The sequence below is a fragment of the Thunnus thynnus genome, chromosome 14 (genome assembly GCF_963924715.1).
Source record: "Thunnus thynnus chromosome 14, fThuThy2.1, whole genome shotgun sequence".
NCBI classification, from domain to species: Eukaryota; Metazoa; Chordata; class Actinopteri; order Scombriformes; family Scombridae; genus Thunnus; species Thunnus thynnus.
In genome coordinates, this window is record NC_089530.1 from 13,081,448 (window position 1) to 13,108,465 (window position 27,018).

The window sequence follows — 27,018 nt, forward strand, 5'->3', positions numbered from 1 at the left end:
TACAACTGTGAAAATTGTTTATTTTCATCCACCCTCCTGCCACCATTTATCCACACTCCTGCCAGCTAATACAATGACATTGTTTCTGAGACAGCTGGGAAATGTTCTAGTCATCAGCCCAAAACCACATCCTTGCCAAAACACTGTGCTCTGAGACTGGGTATAAGCTGTGTGAGTTCAGATCGGAGTGAAAACAAAGACAGGGAACTTTTAACACCTGGGTTAAACAGCAAAATGAATCATGCAGTGTCACATATTAACAAAGAATTTTATAAGGTAGAAAACTCAGCTTTGGTCTGATGTTGAGGTTAGAATAATGTTCCATCAAGGTTAACTCAGTCTATATTGAGAACAGACTAACAAATCATTACGAGATTACTGATAGGCAACTTTAATAGTTATCAGTCATGCCAGATAGCTTTAAAAACTCAGAATATGGACGATTCCCCAGCTTCAGCCCCCCATAGAAAAAACAAACATACATTTATTTCTACATGTACAAAAGTATTTAAAAAAAAAAATAAAAAAAATTAGGCATCTTGAAAGAAAGAGTCTAGATCCTCTTGCATCTCAGGCAAATCCTGGGAGGCGTTTGCTGATGTCTCGCGAGCTGCGGTGGATCCTTTGGCAACAGAGTTTTCCTGCGGCCTCTTCGGAGTGTCCGTCTCTCGCTTTATGTCCTTGCCTCCGCCCAAAATTCTCTGGCTCTCTACAAAGTACTGGTTGGGGTGACTGAGCGAGAAATTGGAGTCCTCAATCTGGTATCACAAAACAGGAAAAGACAGGGAAAGGAAGGTCAAGAGAAAATATAGACGGCATATTGGTTACACTGATTCAAAGTTTTCTCCGTTTACAAGATGATCTTGTAACAACTCCTTTGTTGGGGTTGATGTGGAATGCTTATTTAACAATTTATTAACAATAATGATGACAGCAGGCTCTCATGGCCACATTAGTGAGCTATATCACCAGCAAACTATCCCGTCAGAAGACAGTGGAAAGATGAAATGCCCTTTCAGGAAAATAAAATGTCAAAATCACTCATGATGAGTAAAAACTTACAGTAAGAATCAATTAACAGGTGAAGTTCGAGTGACCTTTTCCATGTTTTTTTTAAACAATAATTATGTAATTGTGATATATGCTTTCACAGCCTCTAATATTACTATAACAGATTTATACACAACAGCATCATTGACTTCCAAATACCAAATTAAGCTAAGTAAGAAGACAACTCACTTTTCTATTACACCTGTATATGTTTTTAAGCAATATATACTTTAAAAAGGGGATTTTACTGCTTCATTAAAAAGAAAATATCTGATATAAGATATCAGCCAGGGAGTGGAAGGGTTGTTGATAAGCTCTGGTCACTTCCCGATTACTATTTCAACAATGTGAATTTAATGCTTATTATGAATTGTCCTGCAAAGCAAGTCAATTAATTTTACACAAGACTGCAGAACAAAACATCTTTGTTTTTTTTCTTCTTCTTCAATTGTTTGCATGAACTAAATAAATGTTCAAATAATGACTGTAAGCAAAATACATGAGTGGGATTATTTTTCATTAAACTCATTAACTTGTGAGTCAAGAAGCCTAGCGTTACTACAGCATGTCCTCTATAGACTAGCTCAAAGCAGATGTTCAACTAGTGACATGGATCACAGTCTTATCAAAACGTATTGAACCGTTAAACTCAGTTGTGACAGCACATACACTTTGTAGATTTTCAAAGCAATCAGAGTAACATGATGGTATTATGTGTTTTTGTTATATTGCTTTAACCTTTTCCACTCCTTCCCCCCTATCAAAGGCCCATTTTGTGTGTGTGTGTAAGGGCTTGGAACATTATGAGTATATGATGTCCGTCCCCTTACTCAATTACGTCTCATAAGTTGTTGCAGCAATTTTTGGCTTGATACCATTTGTTCCACAGATTTGGTGCAAAATATAACTATTTTTGACCACTCAAGAATTGATAAAAATGGTCAAAAATCCCTCCAAAATACCGCATTAAGACACCAAGACCTTGAGGAACACCATAGAAAAATTCATGCTGTGATTTGGTATCAAAAACTTTTGACATTTGGAGATTTCTGTAAGAATTGCATTTTTCGGCAATTGGATTACAAGCACTTCTGTTCTGAAAATTGCTCAGACACCCACTTACAGTCAATACACCTAGGGAAGCCATACATCCTCTGAATGCTCTACATCTCTAGTTTGTGGTTGTAAAGTTTCATGAGGCTGTGATTATCCTAGAGGTCACAATAGGTCATTTTATAGAGTGAGGTCAAGTTTGAAAAAATGGTCTCATTACAATGAAATGGCTACTATGGGGACTAACATTATCACACACGAATACAATTGGGCTCATTGAATCCACAAGAGTCTGAGCTTTTCATTCATACCAAATTTATGCAATTTCAAGACTGTTTAGGGACCCCAGTATGCAGAAATATTCAAATACACCTTCTTTAGAAAATAATACATTTATACTGCATGCAAAAAACTGCAAGGTTTTTGCCCAAAACAGCATGGGATTAGCATAAAGTCCGGCATGTCTGTGAAGGGGTGACTCGTGGGTACCCAAAGAACCCATTTTCATTCAGATATCTAGAGGTGAGAGGTCAAGGGACCCCTTTGAAAATGGCCATGCCAGTTTCTCCCTTGCCAAAATTTAGCTTCACTCTGGAGCGTTACTTAGCTCCCTTACCGACAAGCTAGCATGACATGGTTGGTACCATTGGTAGGTCATCTAGTTTCGTATGATAGCAGTATCTTCAATGTAGCATTAAAACTGAGCCTGCTACAGCCTCTGAAATACAGTAATGTCACCCGCAGACACCGGCGTCCTTGAGGAGTGGAAGAGGTTAATATTGTGGGGTAGAATGAACAACTGATGCGAAAGGCCAAACACTGTGACAAGTGAAGTATTCTTCATGTTGTAAGAATTCTTTGTATTCAGTCCCTGTCTTTGAAATATCAAGGATATGAACTCCATCTCTAGCAATATTTCTACTTTACTAAAGCTAAAATATTATGAATTCTTCCTAAATTGATTCCACAGATGCTTTACTCTTGAGATTGAACAGTTAACAGCCACCTATACACCAAGACGTGTGAATGTGATGAAGCGAAGTAAAATAAAGACCACAGCATGTGTTTAACTGATTAGTGTGCATGCATGTGTGTGCCAAACCCAGCTGAGCAACATGCATTCCTAGTCAAAATATGTTGAGAGTTTAAGATGTTTTTTTTCCACTGCTTTTCTTTAAAACGAGGACCTTGAGTGTGACTGAAAGGGATGATGACTCAAGCATCCACACTGAAACAGATTAAATTAAATAAGTATCAACAGGGGCCAAAAAAAGATCCAAATGCGACAATAACCCTGTAAAAATAAAAAGTGGCTCTGACAGCCAACTAATGGATGGATGTGATGACAGTTCTGGGTCTCTCCTGAGCCTTTATGCGTGAGATGTGAGGACAAACCCCTTCCTCTGACACAGGTGGCCCCAGTTACCTCCAGGCTGAAATGAAATCTGCACTTACATTGTGTGTCAGCTCAAAGTACTTCTGGCACGCCAGCTGATAGTGCATCCCTTTAACCAGCTCCAGGATCTACAAGAAAAAGGAAGAAATTCCATAATTATAGGATAGAAAGATAAGTTATCATACTTTACATGACAAATTTCCCTTTTTTTTTCAAACTGTTCAGTAGATACTGACACAGTACATTTACAGAAGATACTGTCAACATTTTGTGGTGTTGCAACCCTCCATTCAAAATCAACAACCTACACAAAAATCCCTCATAAATCATAACAGCAACAGTGAACACATCCTTCAAAAAATCTTTGCAAACATAATGAAAACAGATCACATGATTATTTGGGCTAATTTAAATACTCATGCCTGTAGTCATCTCTTTGTAGAAAGAAAAAAAACCCTTTCTGGTTTTCTAAAGTTGAAAAAGGGAGCAGATATTTCAAAGTTCGAGCTTTGGTCAGGTCACATGAGGACTCTGACGTTCTTATACTAAAACTGCTGTAGTGTTAGCGTGATGGCGTACTCCGGGTAACTGACCTACTGAAAAATAAATCCAAGGTCTTCACCATTCACTAAGAGAGACTCTTCTGAGGAATGTGAATTTGGCTCCTTCATTATTCCTTATGTTCCTGGAGGCCGCCTCCAGCGTGATACTGCCACCAGCATGCTCAACACTGGTGTTGGCATTAGATCAGTAAGGAGCGGTGCTTGGTTTCAGCCAGAGATTGCTGTTTTTATTACAGTTTTATTTTGTTCAGTGAAACATAAGGAAAACAAAAAGACTGGTACTAGCTGCTGTTAGTTTTATTTCCATTTTTTGCTCATATGAAAGTGCAAAAATCACACTGATGTGACATTAGTACTTCAACTTCCTATCAGTGAGCTTTACTCTAGAAGTTTCCAAGGGGATTAGAGAAACATCTGTAAGTCCCTGATCATACAATAACTGACTTTACTACTGTAGTGTATCTTTACAATTCAGATCCTTTAGAAAAAATAACTATTGTGTGAAGCACCACCATAAGGTTGACATGTTTTTTGGCAATTTTTTTCTGTATTATTTGATGTACTGCCATGAAATTCAGTTCATCCAGAGAATGAAAACTAATGACTTTGTTGATCTCCTGACTTTTCATCTATCTTCATACGTTCTCACTTATTCAGTGAAATATCATCAAATAACATCTTCCCCTTATTATGAGCATGTTACTTTGTATGCATGTGATTATTAAGCTCAAAGCACCATGGTGAATAAGTGCAGCTTCACAGAGCTGCTAGCATGGCAGCAGACTCTTTGTCATTTTAGGCTGTATTTTGTATGACAAAACCATTGTCAGCATTCTGTTGCATGTATATTGTAAGAAGACGTCAGTCATAGGTTGGTGTGTGCCCTCTGTTCTCCAGTGCTTACGTATTTTGCGCTTACAGAGATACTGTATATGACATATTTCTGAGGGTGTGATGACTAAGACTGTTTCTGAATTCTTTTTTTTTTTTTTTTTTTTTTTTAAATTTGCCGAATTTCATGAGATCAGGGGAGACATATAATGGAGGAAATGTTGCCAGTTAGCAGGCACTGGTGGCTTGAGGATTATGAGACCATTGTGGACGGCACCCACCTGACTGATTCCACTGGGAGACACCTTGTAGAACTGAAGCTTCTGCTTCATCAGCTCTGGGTCACTGTGACGGAACGGACATCCTGCAAACATGAAATGAATATTAAGTGTAATAAAAATACATTCAATATCTACATTAAAATAAGTATGATTTGCTGCACTGATATAAAGACTCATTAATATATTAACCATGTGAAAAATATATATGCAGGGAATTTGGTAATGAAAACGTCCACAGTCACGTTACTGTTTCAGAGCAAAGTACTTAGTCTAAAAAAACCTGATAATGACAGCTGAGTGGCTTATCACATGCATAATAGCTTCTTTAAACAGCCGTCAACTCACCATGATGGTCGCCTTGGCTGGGTGCGTTTGACAAAATCACCTTCATGCAACTGTAGGGGGTGTAGTCTGTTCGCTTGCCTTCTTTGCCAAACATGTGGCGGATGCTGTAGGCATATGCTTTGTCAAACTACAGAGAGAAAGAGAGGGAGAACGGAGAAGAAGGGAGAGGAAGGCATTAGTTAGGATGAGAGTGTAAGAGGGACAAGGTTGGGGTGAAAAGAGACATTGTCATACATCATGTCAGTTTTGACAGGGAGTTTTCCTCAATGAAATATAGAGCTATTAGAGAGAACCTGCTGTAGAGGTGTCGCCACACTCCAGATAGCTGAATTATGGATACCGTAATATGGCCAGCTTTCCCTCTCATTGCTTTTGCCCTTTGTCCTCAAGAGTTCTTTGATACAACATGAGGAATAGTATGGTTTTTTTTTGGTTCTTTATAAAGAAAACATATTTATTTATTTATGAAATGTGCAATGACAAAACCTAGATGTGGGAAATCCCAATACAATATAGTGGTATTCAGTGCGATAAAGGTGTGTGTCCACTACATAAAAATGTAGCAATTCAATATTCATGGGTCACTGTTAAATGTGTATGGGTGTGTATAAGAGCTGTATTAATATGGGGTTGTATAGAGGTAGATTAATCAATGATACACTCAACTAACTTAACCAACAACTATTTTTTTTACAGTAAAAATGCTAAACTATACCTTGTTACAGCCTTTTACTTGTGAGTGTTTGCTGTTTTTTCTCTTATGTGATAGTAATTTGAGTATCTTTGGGTTGTGGACTGTTGTCACTATTGTAACACTTAACAATTAATCAAAAATGGGATTTGAATTCTATCAAACAATGAGAATCCCTGATTTAATATCTGGAAAAAAAAGCAAAACATTAAAAACCAGGACACAAATGAAATGTATCAATAAGTGTAAGACTTCTGCAAACCCACTTCACATCTTCTGACCAGAAACCCCTTCACACTCTTTGATGGGGTTGAGTCTACAGTCTCCACAGTGAACTCCTTTTATATGTACAGTACTTTGGTGCAACCTTTAAAAATGAATTACGCGTTCCCTGCCTCTGAAAATCAAACAATAAAATACACAGTGTGCTTCAACAGTGGCAGAATACATTCGGCATGACTGCACCCATCATAACACATTAATGTTGCAATAAAACCCTTGAACTTGCTAATGTGACAAGCTGCAGTAGCAATTTAAAAACCCATAAAATCTTCTTTAAGTACAATAAATGAAATATTAATTATGGAGAGCTTCTGAGGATTCAAGAAGCCGTTTCCAGTTTTAAGACCCCCCCCAACCCCCCCAACTCTATTAAAACGAACTCTGGAACTCCATTGGCACTAAAGTGTGTTTAATATGTATTATGTGAAATAATTAGGACATAAAAAAGATCCTGTGGTCAAAAAAAGTGATACAAAGACTTTGAAATGATATGACATTAAACTTTTACTACTTCCAGGTAAGACTGAGGTCTGAAGTTTTTTCTAAAAGAAAGATATGCAGCATCTTCACATGAACAACAGATTTTAAACTAGCTCTTTCTTCCTGAGATTAACCACAAACAGCCCAAAGCTAAACCTTAAACAGATTAGAGTTTTTTTGACATGGTGTTTTCTCAAGACAAGATTGCATTTGACTGCCTTAAAAACAAGTCGGATTCTGTCATACAGTGCAGTTTGGGCTTAATAACATATTTTGAGTGTTTCTTTTAATCGCCAACTGTGTTTCTATACTTCAACCTACACTTTAGATAATCCTGGATCCTCCTTAATACAGCTGACCTCCAAACTGAGGGAATTCAGAAAATCTAAGTACAAAAGATGCATTAAAAGAAAAAGAGCCACAGCTCTTCTAGTGCACATTTTGGCTCATGAGGCTACATCACTGTAACTTCCCCCCACACTCTAGGACACATTCACAAAAACCTGCGGCAGTGGAGACAGAGAAATAGGACACAATCAAAGGGATTAAGTACGTATGTGTGTGTGTAAACTTGGCATGGCTTCTTAAGCTCAGTCCACAGTGACTGATGTGCCTGTAGCTCCAATCCCTCTTATATGCAATACCATTAAAATACTTTCCTTTTTAATCTGCACTACAGGCCTTTTCACACTCTGAAACAATAAAAAGGTGAGGGACTGTAAAACACTACAAGTGCACAAAAGTTAGGAAGTTTGATGTTGCAGAGAGAAGAAACTGACCGCTATTTAAAAAGGTCATTTGTACACAATGCACAAAGAAGGTTTTAAAGTAAAAGGCAATGGCGACAAACTAGAACTGCAAAGTCCCGACAACATAGAAACAAGGCTAAACGCTGGAAGACTTGCTGCAAATCCCCTAGCTGCTGACGTTTTTCAGTCACACTCTGTAAAACAGCCAAATGTTACTGCAAAAAATGAATACAACATTCTGATAATTTAATTCACATTTTTGCTCTGTAAATTTTAATTGTTGTTACACAATTACAAAACATACAGTATATGCTTTTAAATTCTCTGGCCCCATTTTGGTGGAAAAAAGAAAACCTGTTTTTGTCCCACATTGTTTTTTTTTTCATAAATCAAAAGCAGAAAGATGACTTGTACACTCAACATGTGCTGTAAAAGTGCAATTCAAGACTTTTTAAAAAAGATTAGAATTTCATGATATTAGGGCTGGGCGATATGACCAAAATCTCATATGCCGATACAGGTCATTTCATATCCCAATACAGCACATTTTAATTCAATGAATAAATAGTTGGTCCGTGCCCCCAAGGTGTCTGTCCATCATTTGTGCAAATTAAATTAAATTACTCACCCTGTTTTTTTTTACTACCAAGGCTTTTATTGTACTTACAGTAACGTAACAAGTGTAGTTGTTGTCAACATGAGTACCTCACCTGGTTCAAAGTCTCTCCTGTGTGTGCAGCACATGCACGGAGGGCTCAGCCCCGCCCGTGGTGAACCATAGAGAGCAGAAGAGGGTAGTGCGAACATAAATGATAGCAAAATGCAGCAGAGACTCTCACACTGGGCTGAAATTAAACAGGTGCACACAAATTTAGTACATAACTAAATATATAAACACAGTCTCTACTGCATTTTGCTGTCATTCATGGTCACCGTCTCACTGCTTCTCTGATCTTTCTCAGCGTGGGCGCGGCCGTGCCCTCCGTGTGTGTGCAGCGCAGCAGAGGAGAGACTGACAGTATAGAGTTGGAGAGTTGAAGACACTCGTTACATTACTGTAAGTGCAATAAAAGCTTTGTGAATAAAAAGCCAAGAGGAGTAATTTATCAATGTAATCCACACAAAAGATGGTCAAAATAAACGATAGAGCATAATATGACACAATAGACGTTTTTCTCTCATCACATGATATATATCGTCATATCACACAGGACAAAATGATATCAGTCTGTTTCTGAAGCTGAGGGATCATATGTGTCAAGCTGTTGTAAAAGTAGCACTTATTTGGTAAGATAAACTTTACAAACCATAAAAGATGGGATGTATTACTTTATTTTAGTAAGCGTAAAATAGGGCTGCAACTGACGATTATTTATGTTATCGAATAATCTGTAGATTATTTTCTCAATTAATCGATTTGTCTATAAAATATCAGAAAATAGTAAAAAATGCCTGTTAAACTTTCATCGAGCTCCTGGTGATGTTTTCAAATGTTATGTTTTGTCTGATCAACAGTCCAAAAGACATTCAGTTTACTATCATGTATGACACAGAAAAGCCTCAAATTGTATCGTCCGAGAAGCTAGAAATAGCAAATTGTTGGCATTTTTGTTTAAGGTATCACTAAAACTACTCTTCGATTTCAAACATAGTTGACTATGAATTTGCTGTTTATCGACTAATTGTTGCGGCTCTATAATGAACTCCTACATCCTAAATGAAAGAATGGCCCTACTATCTAATTGAAGGTTGCTGACTTGTACAAGACTTACAAGAAAAAGGGGGGGAGGGAGAAATCGCTGACAAAATAATTGTCCCTCTAGGATCTCTACAAGAGGTATTTTTCTAAAGAAAGGCAGAGCTAAAACATAACTAAGATTCTGGCTTCATTCATATATGTTGTCTAGGGCTCATAAAGAAAGGTCTAGGGGCTAATTTTGAAATGTCAGTGTACTGAAAATACAAGTATTAAAAATATGGTATAGCTACATTTGTAACCAAACTTTAACTGCGGTGAATATGAAATGTCATCTAGTGAATCTTTTCCACAGTTGGAAAAAGACCTCAGAGAAAACCATACCTAAGATGTGAGAAATGGTGTCAGTTAGTGGAAATTAATTAACTTGAAGTTAACATCTGTAAAACAAGCAATTGAAACGCAGTCCTGCCCCAAGGCAATACAACGCAGCAAAATGTGGTACAAACAGACACTCTTCCCAATGAATAGGCTGACTTCGGTGGCAAGAAAAATGGATAGATCAACTTGATTTCATCAATTTTCTCTCTCCCTCTAGTCTAATATTACATTGCCTCTTCCTCCAGGCCTCCCTTTCGGCATCGCTGGCTCCCATCTTTTTCTCTGTGCCTGTCGCATACTAATGAGCAGGCTTTGTGCAGCCTGCCACAAAGTGCAGTCCCTGACACAACACATACATCACTGTGAGAGCTGCGGTGTGGTCAGCACCATTGTGCTGCCGCTGCTGTGGAACAAGAGCTGGACTTTGTGCGTAGCCCAGCACACTTTCCATGGGAGCTTGTACTTGGGAACTGAGCCACCTCGGAAATGGGGCACCAAAGAGTGCTGTAACATGAACGCAGTATAATATATAGCTACCATGAGGCTCATACTGAGGGCCAGTGACATATACTAGAACAGGGGAGACGGTAGAATAAGTTGTTGTGTTTTTGTAACAACACAAAAAGGTTAAAGCTGCAACAATTGGTTGATTAATCGATTAGTTGCCAACTATTAAATTAATTGGCAACTATTTTGATAATCAATTAATTGTTTGGAGTTGTTCTTTAAGAGAAAAGCGTACGAATTCTATGATTCAAGCTTCTCAAATGTCAATATTTTCTGGTTTCTTTAGTCCTCTATGACAGTAAACTGAATATCTTTGACTGTTGGTCAAAACAAAACAGACATTTTGGGTTGCACCTTGGGCTTTGGGAGACGGTGATCACCATTTTTGGACATTATATATACTAAACTAATCGATTAATAGAGAAAATAACCGTCAGATTAATCGATAATGAAAATAATTGTTAGTTGCATTCCTTAAAAAGATGATAGGAAATCTTTGGATAACTCAACTAGGGCTGCAACTAACAATTATTTTCATTATCGATTAATCTGTTGATCATATTCTTGATTAATTGATTAGTTGCTTGGTCTATAAAATGTCCGAAAACGGAGGAAAATTTTGACCTATGTTTCCAAAAGGTGACATCCACAAACGTCTTGTTTTGTGCCAGCCAACAGACCACAACCCAAAGATATTCAGTTCACCATCATAGAAGACTAAATAAACCAGAACGTTCATTCATTCATTCATATTTGAGAAGCGGAGAAGCAGAGAATTTGGACATTTTCTTCAAAAAATGACTCAAATTGATTAGTTGACTAATCACCGCAGCTCTAAACTCAACTGAGAATAATATGTTTTTAAGTGTAGGCACTCATACTGAATTAAATCTTTAGGAAGTGGGGAAAACCACAACTCACAAATAGATGTCCTGACTTCTGGTGCTGCAGTGCAAAACTATGTCAGAGCTAAACAAACTACTGGTGATATTTCTGTTCACTGTTAATCTCTGGTGAGTTATGCAACCTTGTTAGTTCTCTGTATTGTTCCTACCACCAGTATTAGATTAACGCAGGTGCAAACTAACAATAACTAAAACAGCAGGATGCTGATTTTTACGAGCCCTATGTGTTGTCTTTAAATATTAAACACGTTATGTTATTATGTAAATTGAATTGAATTAAAAGTTGTGAAAGGAAAAAGATTTAAATTAGATACCATTTAGATACATTTTTTTCAATATCCATCACCTAGTTTAATTTCCATTTTGTGTGTGTTTTGTTGAGTTTACACATTAGACTTGCTAAAATTCTTAATATTAAAAAAATGGTGATACCAAACTCCTGAATTTGTTCCTATTCACACCATGTTCACTGAGGATTTTGGGCATGGCTTAGGTTGTACACAAGTGCTTTCAATATCTTAACCTTTTTGTCCTTCACATCAGTATTGCAGAAATTTCATTCGTCTCTTAAGTACACATTTACACACTTTTATTTTCCCTATTTCTCTATACAAAGCTGTTCTTATGCCTCCTGTAAAGAGATGGGAACAACCTCACAAATACCATAGTATCTAAATTTCAAAATAACAACATAAAGGATTTTCTGCGTATCTTTGTGCATCAGAGTCTGGCCAGAATATACTGCATTGTCTTTAATTTGTCTCCTTATTACTACTAAAACTATGGCAATGGACAGAAACCGAGGTTCTAGATATTCCCATAAAATGTTCGGATGTATTGTCTGTATGTCTGGCCGATGCAATACGTCTCACGAGACTGGAAAGGTTACAAGCAACCTGGAGTGACATGGTGGGGATGCCAGCCATGTGATCAACTACTACAAATCATTATTCAAAGACAACACAGCTTGGGGATCAAGGCCCCTCCACGTGCACTGCTGTGCCAGATTGCTGCACTGGGTGTCTATTCAACTCAGCACAATTAAATGATTTCCTGGCACTCATCTTACACGCTGGTAATACCTCGTCTTTTGATGAGCACTCAGAAATGCACTTGAGTGTGAGATTAAGCTGTGTATGGGTGTTTATCAGCATGGGTCTGAGGCATAGGGACAGTATTTTTGAAGCTTTCAATTACAAAATTATCACAAACATGTCAAAAGAGCTCACCAGGCTGGCTGATAAGACAATTTTCTCATGTGTCATGGTGAAATCAGACTATGCTGGTTTGATCTATAGTACCTGTCCAGTACTTTTTCGCTGGGGTTGGGCAGCAAACAATCATATAACAATAATAGTGTTGCATCTTTATAACTCCATCTATAGGTGCAGTTGTATGATTTAAAAAAAAAAAAAAAAATCAATCAGGTGGCTGTAGCTCAGGTGAATAAATGATACATCAAACATGGTCAGATAGTTAGGCATTTAAAATAAGTAAAATATTATTTGATATTTTGAATACAGGTTAAAGAATACCCCTGCTGTGGGGTAGGAGTGGGTGAAAAAAAATTCGAGAGATTGTAACTTCAGTAAACAATACATAGTACTTTTTTATACTTTAGATGCTTTTAAGACAATACATTACATATCTGACTGAATTTTATTTTCAGTCCAAACTGCTCCATGTGGGATGTGACTAGAGATGTAATGGTTAGTTAATTAATCAATTGGTTATCAATCAACAGAAATTAAATCAACAAATACTTCAATAATCAACTAATCGTTTTAGTCTTTTTTTTTTAAGCAAAAATTCCAAATATTTAGTGGTGTAAATTTCTTAAAAGGTGGAAATTTGAATCTTTTCTGTGTCATAAATGATAGTAAAATGAATGTCTTTAGATTTTAGACTGTTGGTCTGGCAATACAAGATGTGAAAATGTCATTTTGACCATTAAGAAATTATAACAGGCATTTTTCTCTACTTTCTGACATTTCACAGACAAAACGATTAATCAAAAAAAAATAATCGGTAGATAAATCGATAATGAGAATTATCACAGCCCTAGATGTGACCATCCATATTGTACTTGTCTTATAAATTTTTAAAACAAAATTCATTGGGTTGTTTTTGATTTGTATTCAGGGATCCATTGAGAGCAAGATCACTGAAATATTAAAGAGTTTGGCTGAAAAATGCACATGCAAACCATTTTTAGTTGAAGTCACAATCCATAAATTGTAGATGGATTTTACTTTTTAATGCAATTTATAGCTTCTACCACAATAGACCATGACACCAGACTCACTTGAAATGTAATCTCATTTTCATGTTTAATGAACTAAGGAGTCTCTCTTATATGAGTATCTCTTATGTGAGTATTAGTATCTCAATAATACATAAAAAACATATTTAAAATAACAGAGAAGTCTGTGTCTGAATTGGCCATATCTCACTTCCAGAGGGAGAGGCCAATGGGATGTTAAAAGAGCCTTTAGTGTATAGTTGTATCTGCTAAAGTAAAATCAATGCAATCCAAGCAGTTATCAATTTAACAGGCAGATATTTTCTGCCTATTTTCTTGAAACAATGTATTTGCAGCTATTTAACGATCTAATTGAGTAAATAAAACATCATGCTGTAGCTGTTAAACGCACAATATCATGGAAGGGATCATGGCAGTTGTTGTCTTCATTGTTTAACAACCAGCTTCTTCGGGTTAGGATTACTCCAGTATTCATTGTTCAGGATGTTTTTACCGGGAGCCAAAATATCCGCAGAGGTCTCCTCATCTCCAGAACAAACAGACCCAGTGATTAAACGGGTAAAAACACTGAATAAAACAATTTCATGTTTAAAAAAAAAAATCAGCGTTTCTCTGACGATGTTTGGGTGGTACCGGATGTCCAGTGGGGGCTGTTAGCTGAGCCGCTGCTAACGTTTGCTCAGCTTGTTTCTCTGATAACTTAAGATCCAGACGTCCGATGACTAAAATCCTTCATCTGGTCAAAAGATATAGTTAAAAACAAACAAGATCTAAAGTTTATCATTAAAATGTGGCTTAAAACTGAATAAAAGCCCATTTACAACAGTTTCTGTTGAACAACCACAACGCCGACAAATTATCTTGGAGGCATATGATCTTTGTTAGACGCCATTAAGGCAAACAGCCACAATGTAGGTGGTAGACACAATTGTAGTGGACAAACACAATGCCGACGCATGCATCTTGTGCACGTATACTCTTTGGTAGAGGGGTATGATGCCATTGACAGGTGACCAAATGAAACGGACCGTTACCTTGATTAAAATTACAGATTTCTCTGGGCTTGAAAATTGTTGGAAACATTTGGGATAATGCAAGTACACAACTCAACAAAATATATAACATAGGTCTAGTTTTTAGACATTTTAATGCGGAATAGTTACATATTATAGCTTTAATTACTGAAACGCAAATAGTGTCGGTCTGTTAAATAGATGTTGGTGAATCCTGGTTTGTTTATAGTAACTTTAACTTTTATATTAAAATATGGCTGCCATATTTCCTAGGTTACTTTAGAGAAACATCAAAAAGGACGTCATGTTGAGTCTCCTGTAACTTATTCAGATGAAGAGTGTTGTTGTTCTCATGCAAAAAAATTTCTGTGTCTTTACTGTGTCTCTGAAATGTGTCTTCTATTGAGAGACAATAAATGGACCCACAACCGCTTAAGTCTCCATTAGCCTCATCACAGCACTGCACGCAAATAATGATAGCAGTGAACTTTCTTTTAATCAATACAGCTTTGATGGGGTCGCTACATCACCAATAAAACGGCACTACCCATTAGAGTGCTGAGCAGCTCTCTGGAGAGGAAATGTGTTCCAACTGTTAAAAACACTGTTTTTTTTTAATACATTTTAAATGCTTTTAGTGCAATTACAGTATAATGTGGCCATTTCAGTTTATATATATTGTTGAATTCAGTTAAGTGCATATATAAACAAAGATTTTATTATATAAATGAATTTGAATGAATTCTTGCAACTCAAAAAAGTAAAAATACCACAGTACTAATGTTGCCAACATTACCTTGTCTGCATCCACTTTTCCCCTCACGAACTCCGACCTCCAGAACTGCAGCGCCTGCTCCAGAGAGAGGCCGATACCTTTGAGGAAGAGGCCGTACTGCATACGGCCACCGTGGCGGAGATGGTGGTTCTCTCTCAGGGCCTGGTGGAGCTGCCTCATACACAGTGGGTACGACTTCCCTGAAAGCTGGAAGCAGACAATAATTAATGACTAACATACAGATATGGAATGTTTTAGCTTAACCCATACACTGGTTGTGATACATTATCAGTCTCTATGCCTGTAAATTTCTTATTTTTATACTTTTATCTTTCTCTTCTTGTGTTTTATCCCTTTTTTCCCCCTTAGGGTCATGTGTCCATCATAATGTGAACTGACTGATTAAAACCTAATCTGGCATTTAACATATTTTTATATTAATTCCTAGCTCTCGGCCACCAGAATTGCTATACAAATCTAATTACTCCCCTTTAACCACCCATCACAAGCAAAATAGCACCTTGAATTTGACATTTCAAGAGGAGATTCGATGAAACTTACTGAATCAATTTGTTCCAAGGAGATTTTTCCAACATTCTTCTGGATGCTGTAATCTTGTCCCACATAGGCATGACTAATAAGAAAGAAAATAGGAAAAAATATCAGAAAAATGATAAATAAGAATTAATTCTTTAGCAATATTAATCATATTAGGAGCAATGAAGGCTGCCATGAAAACTGATCATGTTTTCTGAGACATGTTTCATCAATGTAATCAAGTCAAATTGATAGACAATATGATTAAATTAAAGATCAGACACAGCTAAAATAATGAAAATTTGACTGTAGTTTAAAAACGTGTATATAATACATCCCCTGTAGCCAAACAAACCTAAAGCCACTGAGCTGCTATCAGTAGATTTTTGAGTCTGATGACTTTGGCAAGTCCCATGTGGCAGTGCTTTACATCACATTGTGTTCCCCCTACCAGAGAGATTAGCTTCCTGCCCACTAATCTCAACAACCTGCCCACTAATCCCCATCAACAATCAGGCAACATGACTTCTTCCACCCTTAGATTAATGTTCTTCCTTTTATCTAACTGATAACACCCTCACTGTGTTCTGAGCCGCTCTACTTTGCTATTGAAGCTGCAATGAAGTCTGCTGCTAATTCACATCAAAAGTGTTTTATTGGTGAACGAGTGGAAGGTTTTAATTTTTGGGCACCTACAGGAGGTGAAGCCTTTGATACACAGTTTAGAGGCTGTGCTACTGTTCGATAAGACGTAATAACTATATTTTAGGTGCTTTTTGGTTGGTGGATACGTTTTAAATACTGCAAAGGGAGGAATGGGGTGAAACGAGACCCCCACAATTCAACAACTAATATTTCCTATCCATACAGTTTGAGAAATAATGTACATGCCACGCACAAGCCTTGCCGTTTCATTTCACCTCTATTTTATCAGTAATTCAAATGAATAATGTTTCAAGTGAATCGTAGGTCTACAACCAGGCTACACTTGCATAGACCTAATTACTTCAGGACTGAGTAACTTCAACAACAGTAAAAGTTGATGCTGCAAACTTAGCTAGGCTCTATATGTGTGTGCAAAACATCTGGACTTGTCTGCAGGGACAGACTGAGGTCACCTCAGACCAGCCAGAAGCCCCAGACCCTTCTCAGTGCCAAAGATCAATCCTGCAAAATCTCTTTTTCAACAGCGTCCTGGCAAAATGGCAGCTAAAGTTATTAATCCTGCTGCTTACCTGAGGTGGTTAAGGAGAGGTTGGAGCCGTTCATCAGAATGCACTGCTGGTAGTGAGCGGGCCGTCAACTGCAGAGGAGATGGGCATCACATGAGTAATGGTAAATAGTGCAGGTCAAAGGCTTACAACAGCCGAACACACTGCAAGATCAGTGCAAAGATTGAATGCTACACAGAACAATAATTAAAAAACGAGGCCATGGCTTTGTAATTTAAGCAGGTAGTATGAAGCTGTAACTTTAAAGCACATAAAACTTGAGGAAGCTTACACAATCAGTTAATAAAGACTCAAAAGTTATCCAAATTCATCAGAAACATGGAAACTTTGACAAAATGGGTAAATACACAGTCATATCTATTGGGAATCAGCTTTATCATGAGTAGCTTAATGTATGGTGTAATTTTCCACAGTTGGTAATTAATTGGTCACTTGTTAAAGCTGTGAGTATTCACAACATTTACTACCATTAAATGCATCACAAGGATATGTTTTCATGCTTATGGTGTGAGTACAGCTGTAACCCCTGATTGCTTAAGACTCCTCCCATATCTCCTAAACTTTCTCTATTGTGTAAAATATATTTAATATATTTGTTTCTTAATAATTATCTCAGTTAGTTTCTCCTATCTGAAATTATGTTATTGAATTTCTGCTGGTGGTACCCAAAAGCCAGCCGTCAGCTTGGTGTGTGAGGGATCTTAAAAGGGATCATGTTGAGACCTCTGCCTTGAAATTCCCTCAGCTGCAAGTCTATTGATCTTGCTTCAACTTGTGAGAACAGGACTACAACTTATTGAATTCATACATTATTACGTTAGCCTGGGGTGGAGCGATATGACCAAAATCTCATATCCTGATAACAATACCTATCCCAATATAGCACATTTTATTTAATTCAATGAATAAATAGTCGGTCCGTCATATCACACAGCCCTACATCATCCTGAAACATCTGTAACATATGAAACAACCAGAGCATGAAAGGTTAAATCAATCAGCAGAAAATTAATCAGCAACGACTGTATTTTGATGATTGAATAATAGTTTTAGTCAAAGCTTTGCTGGTTGCAGCTTCTCAAGGATTTGATGCTTTTCTGTGTTAGACATGATAGTAAACTGAATATCTTTGGATCTGGGACTGTTGATCAGACAAAACAAGACATTTGAAGACATCACCTTGAGCTCTACAAAATTATAATGGGCCTTTTTTGTCAGGTGATTTCTCTCAATACTGTCTAGACCCAAAGCATGGTTTGCATGTCCCTCAAGAGTGCTACAGGATTGAATTTTATACTTAAACTTTCAGATGTATGCACATCCCTCCCTAAGAGAAAGATTTAATAATACTTGTCCACTAATTGCTTCATAAACACAATTCAAATCACCAACACAGAGAGTCTAAACCATTTGCTTTACACAAACACAAAAAGCTTAATATGCAACATTTCTGTCTGTTCAAGTGAACATCCAACCAATAACGGCTGTCATATGGAGAAGCAGCTTTCAATTTCATGCCTTTTTAATGATACATCTTTTCTCTGCGATGTCCCTTAGCTGTAGCCAGCGGAGGAGAATAAACATTATAGTAACACAGACACAGCCACAATGGCACAGTTACAAGAAAAATTGTTTTGGAGCATTACTCCATTCCAACAGTTAGCGGTCCGGATAATTACCAGGAAATGGGTGGGAATGACTGAACTGGACCAAGTTGTTCTTTTTATTTGTTTTTCCCCCCAAACAGGAAAATATGGCAAGCCTGTCCCATGATGGAGGACACATGTTCAGTTTAAACCAAACCAAGTACATGTTGCCCACTATGCCAATGACTTTCTGCAATAGGTACAACATACATTCATGATTAGAAAGCTAGTACTCAGCCGCATACAAACCAGTTTTCCAACTTCTCTCTTAACTTGCACAGGACAAATTGTTTACCATTTCTGAGAAAGGACAGGCACAAGTTACTTCTTGTGCATTCTGAGACTAGTGAAGCACATCAAATCTCCTCTCAGAAATCACTATTGCATAATTCTGATAGTCGTACACATTCTAGTATGCTAGTAAGTTTTAAATAAGTCCTTCAATTTGCCAATATGCATTTCAGATCACTGGCTAAGCACAGCTCGCTCTTTGTCATGAACACAGGCATTATGTGGAAGTGCACTTGATTGAAAGTGACTACTCCGTTAAGTACAAGAGGAGGACAATGTAACACAACCACTACACAGAAACAGACCCTTGTTCAAACTGCCAATGCAATTTATATGCACAAAGCCATGAGGACTGAGCTCCAAAGAGACTCAAACAGCTGCTTTGGTGAGGCATTGTGTCTGGTGTTTTCTTTGACAAAGTGCTTCTTAGTTGGAAAAAACAAACACTTAAAGGAGGACACTTGGCATATATGTGCAAAGGTATGTGTACATGGATAGATGAAAGTCTGTGACAACAAATACCAGAGTGAGGAAAAGTAATAGTTGGTGGTAGCTATTCCATACTGGAGCATATAGAGTTTCTGGTTGTTATGGAACCAAGGCCGGCTGCAACGCTAACGCTACAGTATCTGACCCTTGATTGGCCCATTGTAGGGTCTATTACAAGAAATTGATAGGAATACTTATGTAAACATGTATATAGGATTATGGGCATTTATTCAAAACCAATGTGAAGAAGGTTAAATACTTGCACATAGTCTGTGGTTCCTGAGAACATTTTCAAAACTGTAATTTACGAGACTGGTGCTCTCTTAAGTAAAAATCCCTAGGCACTGAATTAAACACATTCATGACCAATACATAAGTAATTAAATCTGATATACTTTCTTTATAGCAGACAGGTTCACTTTTGAAAAAGACCGTCTGTTGCCGACTGAGGATCTGGAATGATAAGTCAATGGCCATCGGGTCTAATGTCGTAAACTAATTAGAATCCAAATTTAATCTTAGTTATATAATACTTTTTTTTTTTTTTTTTTACCTTGTTTCATTTTATGTGTATTTGTCCTCTATGTTTTTGTAATCAGTGTTGGTTGATTAAAATATGAGAAGTGTGCTATAATTTCCACGTTTTTATGGCAAATAAAAAATAAAACAAAACCTTGAACTCTCTGTACTGGCATGTTGTTGGGTAAAGTTAATAATGTTATTTTTATTGATGTGTTGACAGGATTGTATTGTGTATGGAATACTGTTTGGAAATTATGTTTTTATTTGACAATGTTAAGTTGTTTTATATATTTGTATTGTGATATTTAAGAAAGTGAATGAACGCTATAACAGTAAGGAATTATGAGGCATGTTTTCATCAGAAGTTGGACACAGTTATGTAGATACTTATCTCTCATATTGATCCCACATTTTCTCCACCATAGTAGACAAACTCAAAAGCAGTTTCATGACTTTCTTCAGAGATCTATGAATACTAGAATAATGCGTATACAGTATACAACCGTTTTGCCAAAGCAAACCTTCTCTTTGCCACCATTGTTACCACTCATCACAAAGTAAAGCGCAATCTAAACACAGTTACTTCAGGTACAGAATTAATACGTTATACTAGCTATTAACACATGCAATCAGAAGATTACACAGGATCAAACTTTATTAAAATCCTGCATTTTCAATCTAGACAATTATACCTCCAGCTATAAGTCACCTTTATTAGAGATTTCTTGCACCGTGCTAATAGACGAAGTCTATTCTTAAACCATACAGCGCATCTTTCCTATGGTTGTTAAACACGTTTGTGCCTGTGCCCCAGTAAGGACCCTTAACCATTGTGTAACCGAACCTTGGATGTCTCCTCACATGTATTATAAAGGATGCCTCTGGTTTCCCAAAACATCATGTTCCATGTTCCTCGGGGCATTCAATGCGGTGCACAAGTATTCCAATATTGCGCCTTCACAGACCCCTTACCACAGCTTTAAAAAAAACATATTATGCCCTGAGGGATAATAAGTACTTTCATACTAGCTGTCCCTAGTCTTCCCTGCAGACATTTTATGTCATATGTGCATACTTGTTTCCCTCGTTTGAACCCTGCATTTCTCCAGTATCGCTCAAGGCACTGATGGGAACAACCACAGCTGAAGTTTAATAATTTGCTACATGCAGTATATTAACTTAAGCCACATGCACAGTGAGTGGACACAACAGCAGAAACATGTACTATAAAATGCGATGTGAAGCTATGTTGAGTCAGAAAAGTGTGATTATTTTTTTGCTCATAGTTGTTGTTGTTGTATTGGATTGCATTATACTTTAAGTTGCTTCCATTATTGATTTAAAGTCCTGTACATTCACATACTATATATATGTAGTGGTAAACTTGTGCTATATGTTTAAGTGTGTCGTGAACTGTAGCAAAGTACGCCTGAATGCTGTCATGTTCCTCTCAAATACAGGATCTCAGGTGCATAACCTCCATGTTCATCCTCTCTGTAACAGCGAAGAGTAACAAACACTTACTGCAAGTGCTTTAGACAGTCTTGTACGGAAATCATTGAGAACAATCGTGACGATGTCCTGGTGTGGGATGTACACATAGCCTGCTTTGAGGTACACTTTTCTTGTTCGCACTAGATCCAGGGCATCTTGAAAAGGAACCTTTAAAATAAAAACAAGAATGGAAGAAAGTTTTGAATAATTAATGCATTTAAAAAGATGTATGCTAATATTCCACTTGCATGCCTGGTGAGTGTCAGGATGTTAAGGCCAACCCTTTGCCCTTTGTAGTTTTGGCTGCTTAAAATTTTAAGGTGACCCAATGATTTACATTTATTCTCGTGATGTTCAATATAGCAAATGTGATGATTTGCATTCTCTTGATGAATAGACTGTCAGCAACATTCCTAAAATGTAAATTTACAGCCAAGTAGAAGGCCATGACATTTTCCCCCATTCCTTTTCATTTTCGTGAATGGGAAAACTATAGACCTAAATCCATTCAACTGTGAAAGGTTATGACGGTGATCTATCAATCAGCCAATAATTTTTTCGAGCCCTCCATCCACACAGATTTAAAGAGATTCCACATTAACTTGTGGTCACCAGAAAAGGATATTGCTGTCAAATAATAAAATGCACCACAGCTAACTGATAAAATAGATGCTCAAGTTCACTAACCACTCGACTATGTCAATGCATTGCCAAGAAGACGGCGAGTAGAAGTTGTACGTTTCTGAGAGCATGAATTCTCCAATAAGTTGATTCAAACAGCCTCAGGGATGAATATTTGCTAATTTATTTCACATCATAAGATGCTCTGTCTCTATCTGGCAAAATATTGGCCCGGAGGTAGAGGAGCTGAATTAAAAATAGAACTGAGCCGACAAATCTGTGGTTTACTTCACTGTAATCAATGTTTTATTGTCAAAAAGAGAGTTGACTGGCACACTTTGAAAGGTTAACATGAGAAAATATTTTATAGAGGCATAAGAGCTTAACAGCAAGTGATAGAGAGAGAGAGAGAGAGAGAGAGAGAGATGAGTAACTCACTTTGTAGAAGTCCTGACCCTCCACAGTGATTCCACTGACGGTGTTACTGGAGTTGAGAAGTTCACGCTTCAGAGCCGTCTTCTCTTCGACACTAGTCTGAAAAGTTATTGATGAGGATGATGAATTTCAGTCAAGAGCTGCAAAGGCACAACTGTTGATACATACAAATACTGTGTTAATACATAGATGGTTTTGGTCCAGGGGAAGATAAAGATATCAAATGAATGCTCTGTTATTATTTAGATACCTTATTTATTTACTTAAATAGTTTCTCAATTTTTCCTTTAAGTATTCATCTCCATTCAATGAAAACCTGCAACAGTGGTTTCCTTATGTAGGTCTAAGGACACACAAGTAAAACACAAACCAAATACACATACAGTTTAATCTACATAGTCTACAGTGTACCAACTATAAAAATGAACGTCAACTCTGATATATCATTTGTTCAACAAAGTCTTTTATTTTTAAAAAAAAAACGTTAATATTGTGGGCAAAAACATCTTTAAACATTTAAAACTATAATCACTCTTGAGGGGAACTCCTATTTCCAGAAACATTCATAAGCCCTGTTATTATGATCAAACAGCACCATCTAGTGAGCATGTCAGCTTGTGCAGCTTCTTGTCTCAATACATAATGAGCACTTGAGTTGGAAATGTAATGCACAATATAATTAAAAGCAGAGAGTAGAGGCGCCTTTTTCAATTACAACCTCATCAACTTGTTCCACTTTTCTCTCCTAATATGCACTAATACATTTCTGTCTCTGCAAGTCTTCTTGGGAATTATTCTTTAATTACTAAAGAGTGTGATATAGAATCTAGACTCTATTTGCTATTTTTAACGTTTAAACACAGTCCCCTCTGTTCATGTTTACAAGTAAACATGAAAATCCTTATTCTACTGTTCAGATTAGTCACAAATGTGGACAGTAGTGAACAGGTAGAAATGACTGGTAAAAAATTATATAAAGTTATTGTCACTGAAAAAACTATAATTGTGTATATTGTTATTATTATTATTGTTATATTGTGTTGTATAATTAATACATTTTTTGACTGGAAAATGACTGAAGGGGCAAAAAATGCTACATTAAAATTAAAAGTGTAGCAAAACATCTAAACAATTTCATCCTTACCGTATCATATTGCAGATTATTTCTGTGCAGAAATTCAAGCTTTTGTGGTGCTTGCAGGTCATTGAAGCGGTGGCGAAACAGATCAACTTCCTGTTGTATAAACCATCTCCTTAGATCCTCCCTTTGACATTCCATGGGAAATAAACATTTTTTTTAGTTGCATTTGAAACACACCCATTAATTACAACGCAACAAATGACAAACTCCACTTACGTTTGGCAGTAGGCGAGTCTGAGAATGAAGTGAGAGATATGGTCCTTTCTTCGTTTCTCGTATTCAGTTGGTCCTTGCACAACTTTTCTGTCATCCTTAACAAGTTCAAATAAGTATTTTTTAATGACGTTAGTTTACATTTCTAACAGCTTCATCTCAGATTTTGTTATCATAGGGCTTTTTGGTAATTGTGGACCAAACTTGAACATGTGTAATGTGTTTATATTCTATCTAGCAGTGTGACAAGGGCTCGGAATATAATATCATGTCAGGCTGCACTCTAACCTGCTATTTGAAAAATGACTAGCGAACAATCGCAAGAGGAGGTACCATACTGGGATAAACTTAAATGCCAAGGAAAGGCTGGCATTCAGGCAAGGAAGAACAGTAACAATGACAAACTGTAAGACATTAAAACATATTTCAAGTGTTTCTTAAAATCAACTTAAACTTAATGTTTTCTCTTTAATGCTGAATTCACCAGAATCTACTAACATCTCTGGATGGATTCAAGACTTTTAAAGGATGTTCAGTGACTTCCTCTCTATACGAGATAGGAGCATATAATTGTAGGCTTTACATCAGCTATGTTTACAAGTTATAAATATTAAGAAACAATTACTGTTACACATGTAGAAAATGGAGGCACCGACCCTTTTACAAAGATGTTAACTAGGAATTTTGTGTCAGCAGGACCTAATACATGCCTTTAGCCCTCTCTTCATGCCTGCACTGGTGGCCACCTGTTAAAACACCTCTCATTTATGCAGTTGAACCTTCACACAAAAGACTTTTTTGTCTGTACAAGCTCCAACTACAAGTCAGAAAACTGCAAATCAATCCATACATCCAGCGCAAAGTGGCATTATATGACGACATGTTTCCCAAGCCCTTAATGATCTTCTGAAAGCCAACACCTGGTAAATACGTCTGTGTGAAATCACTGTTTGGAAATGCAGCATAAAACTTGTGATGCATGTCGTGCAAAACATACTCACCGCATCTGATCTGTAAGGAAAGTTGAGGTTTCTTAACTCACTCTCCATTTTATTTGTGTACTGGTCTGACTGTTTCACATAGCTCACTCCCAAATTCTCAGTGGTCTTCAACACTGCAGTGACATTAAAAGATGACATAGCAAATAAAAAGTCAGGATTTACCACAGTGTATTTCACAACAGCAGATAAAAATATGCAAATTAAATTATTTCAAAATCATAAGATTGGCATGAGACCAAGGTCTTACATTTCAGTCTCTCCACGGCAAACGTCTCAAATTCGTTGAGAGAGATGTTCTCAAGAGGAGGCTGCCCGTAGAACTGTAGAGGAAGTCCATAGAGCTCCGCCTGAGGGTTGGTATTGAACTTCTTTCTCCTGCTGATAAACTGCATGGTGCCTGATGGTGAAGCGAAAAGTATATTAACACTACTTCCAGTTCCAGATAACAGGGCAGTAGTCACTGCGCTAACAATCTCACACAGTTAGGTGCAGACCAGTATTTGTTTCGATGCAGCTGCATCAAAATGAACCAAGGCACCAAACTCCTCTCTATACCATGCTTAATTCCACAAGTGGTGTCCACAACCTTGCCATCAGCAGGGACATCTGTGTAATATAACATGATCTATTGGAGAAGAACTGTGTGCCTTGTTATGTTTTCATGGAGTTAAGGTGGCACTGCCAACAAGTAGCCACCCAATGACATATCAGAGGGTGCTGTGACCTTCTTCACAGAAACAATTACTGCCTCTTTACCTTGTGTTACTTAATTTATGCCATTAAGATTATGTGTAGGTAGCTGCCTGCATAACTTGAGGCCCTCATAACATAGGCAACAAGTGTCGTCTCACTAAACTTGTTAAGAATGTGTAAACAGCCCACAAACCATTAATAGGCAGTCTGAATTGATTCTCATCTTGTCAAAATGGGTTAATTTGCCATAACAGGGGCTAAAAAGCAGCATTCACTAAATAGGACTCTTAAGTTATTATTTGTATACTTTTAAGAACATTTCATTATACTCCAAACTGTGTGAAGTATGGAGAGGGAAGTAATTTTTTAAGTTTTCTCCTTGTCCTGTGTCTTTACATTTGATAAAAGGTGGAAATGATTCCCATAGAGATTTTAGCACAGCACCAGTTTCGCTCTTTTCGTCTAGAAAGCAAGCTAATAAACCTCCGACGGAGACTTAATTCGGCGTTGAACTGAGACGGTTTTGCTAAGTATAACGTCAGTGTCGTCGTAGCTCAATAACGTCAGTCAACAATACATGACACAAACATTGAATAGCAAGCTTTGTATGTTGGTTAGCAGTTACTTTAGCAGCACACATCGCTCGACAAGCTCGGCGGAAAGTTATAGAAAGAGCTAAAATGTGTAACCGAGATAACAACTAAACCGTATTTATCATATTTACATTACCTATTAGACGATGGAGTCGCTCCTTGTCAGCTGAAGCCCGCCAAACAAAGTGGGTCGTTCAACAAACGCGGGTAAAAGATGACGTTTCAGCTATCTCAGGAAGGGAAACAGATTGTATATCCGCCTCGCATGGTCGTGTCTAGATGGTAACCCTAGATTTGCGAAACGATCTCGCGAGATTTGCACGCATCGTTCCTTCACTGTGTGCGTTGTTTGTCACTGTACAAAAATAATTATGTTTTATGATGTGACAATGGTTAAGGTCTGGGTAGGTTTAGGCACAGAAAAAAACTTGGTTAGGGTTAAGGAAAGAGCATGGTTTGGGTGAAAATGATCAATCTCGCGAGATCTTTCCCAAATCTAGGGTTATCATCTTGACACGACCGGCTGGCTGTCATAATGTGTGGGCGTTCGATTTGTTGTTCCGCCCGATCCGCCGTATCTACATCTACATGACCTCTGCGGGGACAAGAAGAGACTTAACTTTTTTTTCCATTTGAGACGTGTAGCCGAAGACGTTCCGCTTGAAAATGAGCCATGGCCTTTTTAATATCCTTTTTTTTTTTTTTTTTTTTTTTTTTTTTACCGTCGACCTGGCTGGATACAACAGGGACTTACAGGGTTGTCTGTAACACATATCAAACGCACCCAGAACGCATGGGTTGCCTTGCCTTATAGATTGAGATGCTGATTTTCTTTTCGAGAAGATAGAT

The 27,018-nt window shown here is 37.4% G+C and overlaps 1 protein-coding gene across 2 annotated transcripts; it reads right to left on the minus strand.

The window, feature by feature from the left end:
- prim2 (DNA primase subunit 2) lies at positions 1 to 26,456 on the minus strand. 2 transcript variants are annotated; one of them, XM_067609901.1, is made up of 14 exons: positions 26,306 to 26,456; positions 25,131 to 25,280; positions 24,884 to 24,996; positions 23,886 to 23,980; positions 23,673 to 23,793; positions 22,532 to 22,627; positions 21,503 to 21,640; positions 17,034 to 17,101; positions 15,823 to 15,895; positions 15,283 to 15,468; positions 5,520 to 5,646; positions 5,175 to 5,257; positions 3,559 to 3,627; positions 1 to 758 (listed from the first exon to the last, which is right to left on the minus strand). In XM_067609901.1, exons 2-14 carry the CDS (start codon positions 25,273 to 25,275, stop codon positions 531 to 533), a joined length of 1,542 nt encoding a protein of 513 aa, XP_067466002.1. In that variant the 5' UTR covers positions 25,276 to 25,280; positions 26,306 to 26,456; the 3' UTR covers positions 1 to 530. The 2 variants fall into 2 exon arrangements, with proteins under 2 accessions (XP_067466002.1, XP_067466003.1); XM_067609902.1 differs by lacking the exon at positions 26,306 to 26,456 and adding an exon at positions 26,202 to 26,219.
- Between the last annotated feature and the right edge of the window lie 562 nt (positions 26,457 to 27,018).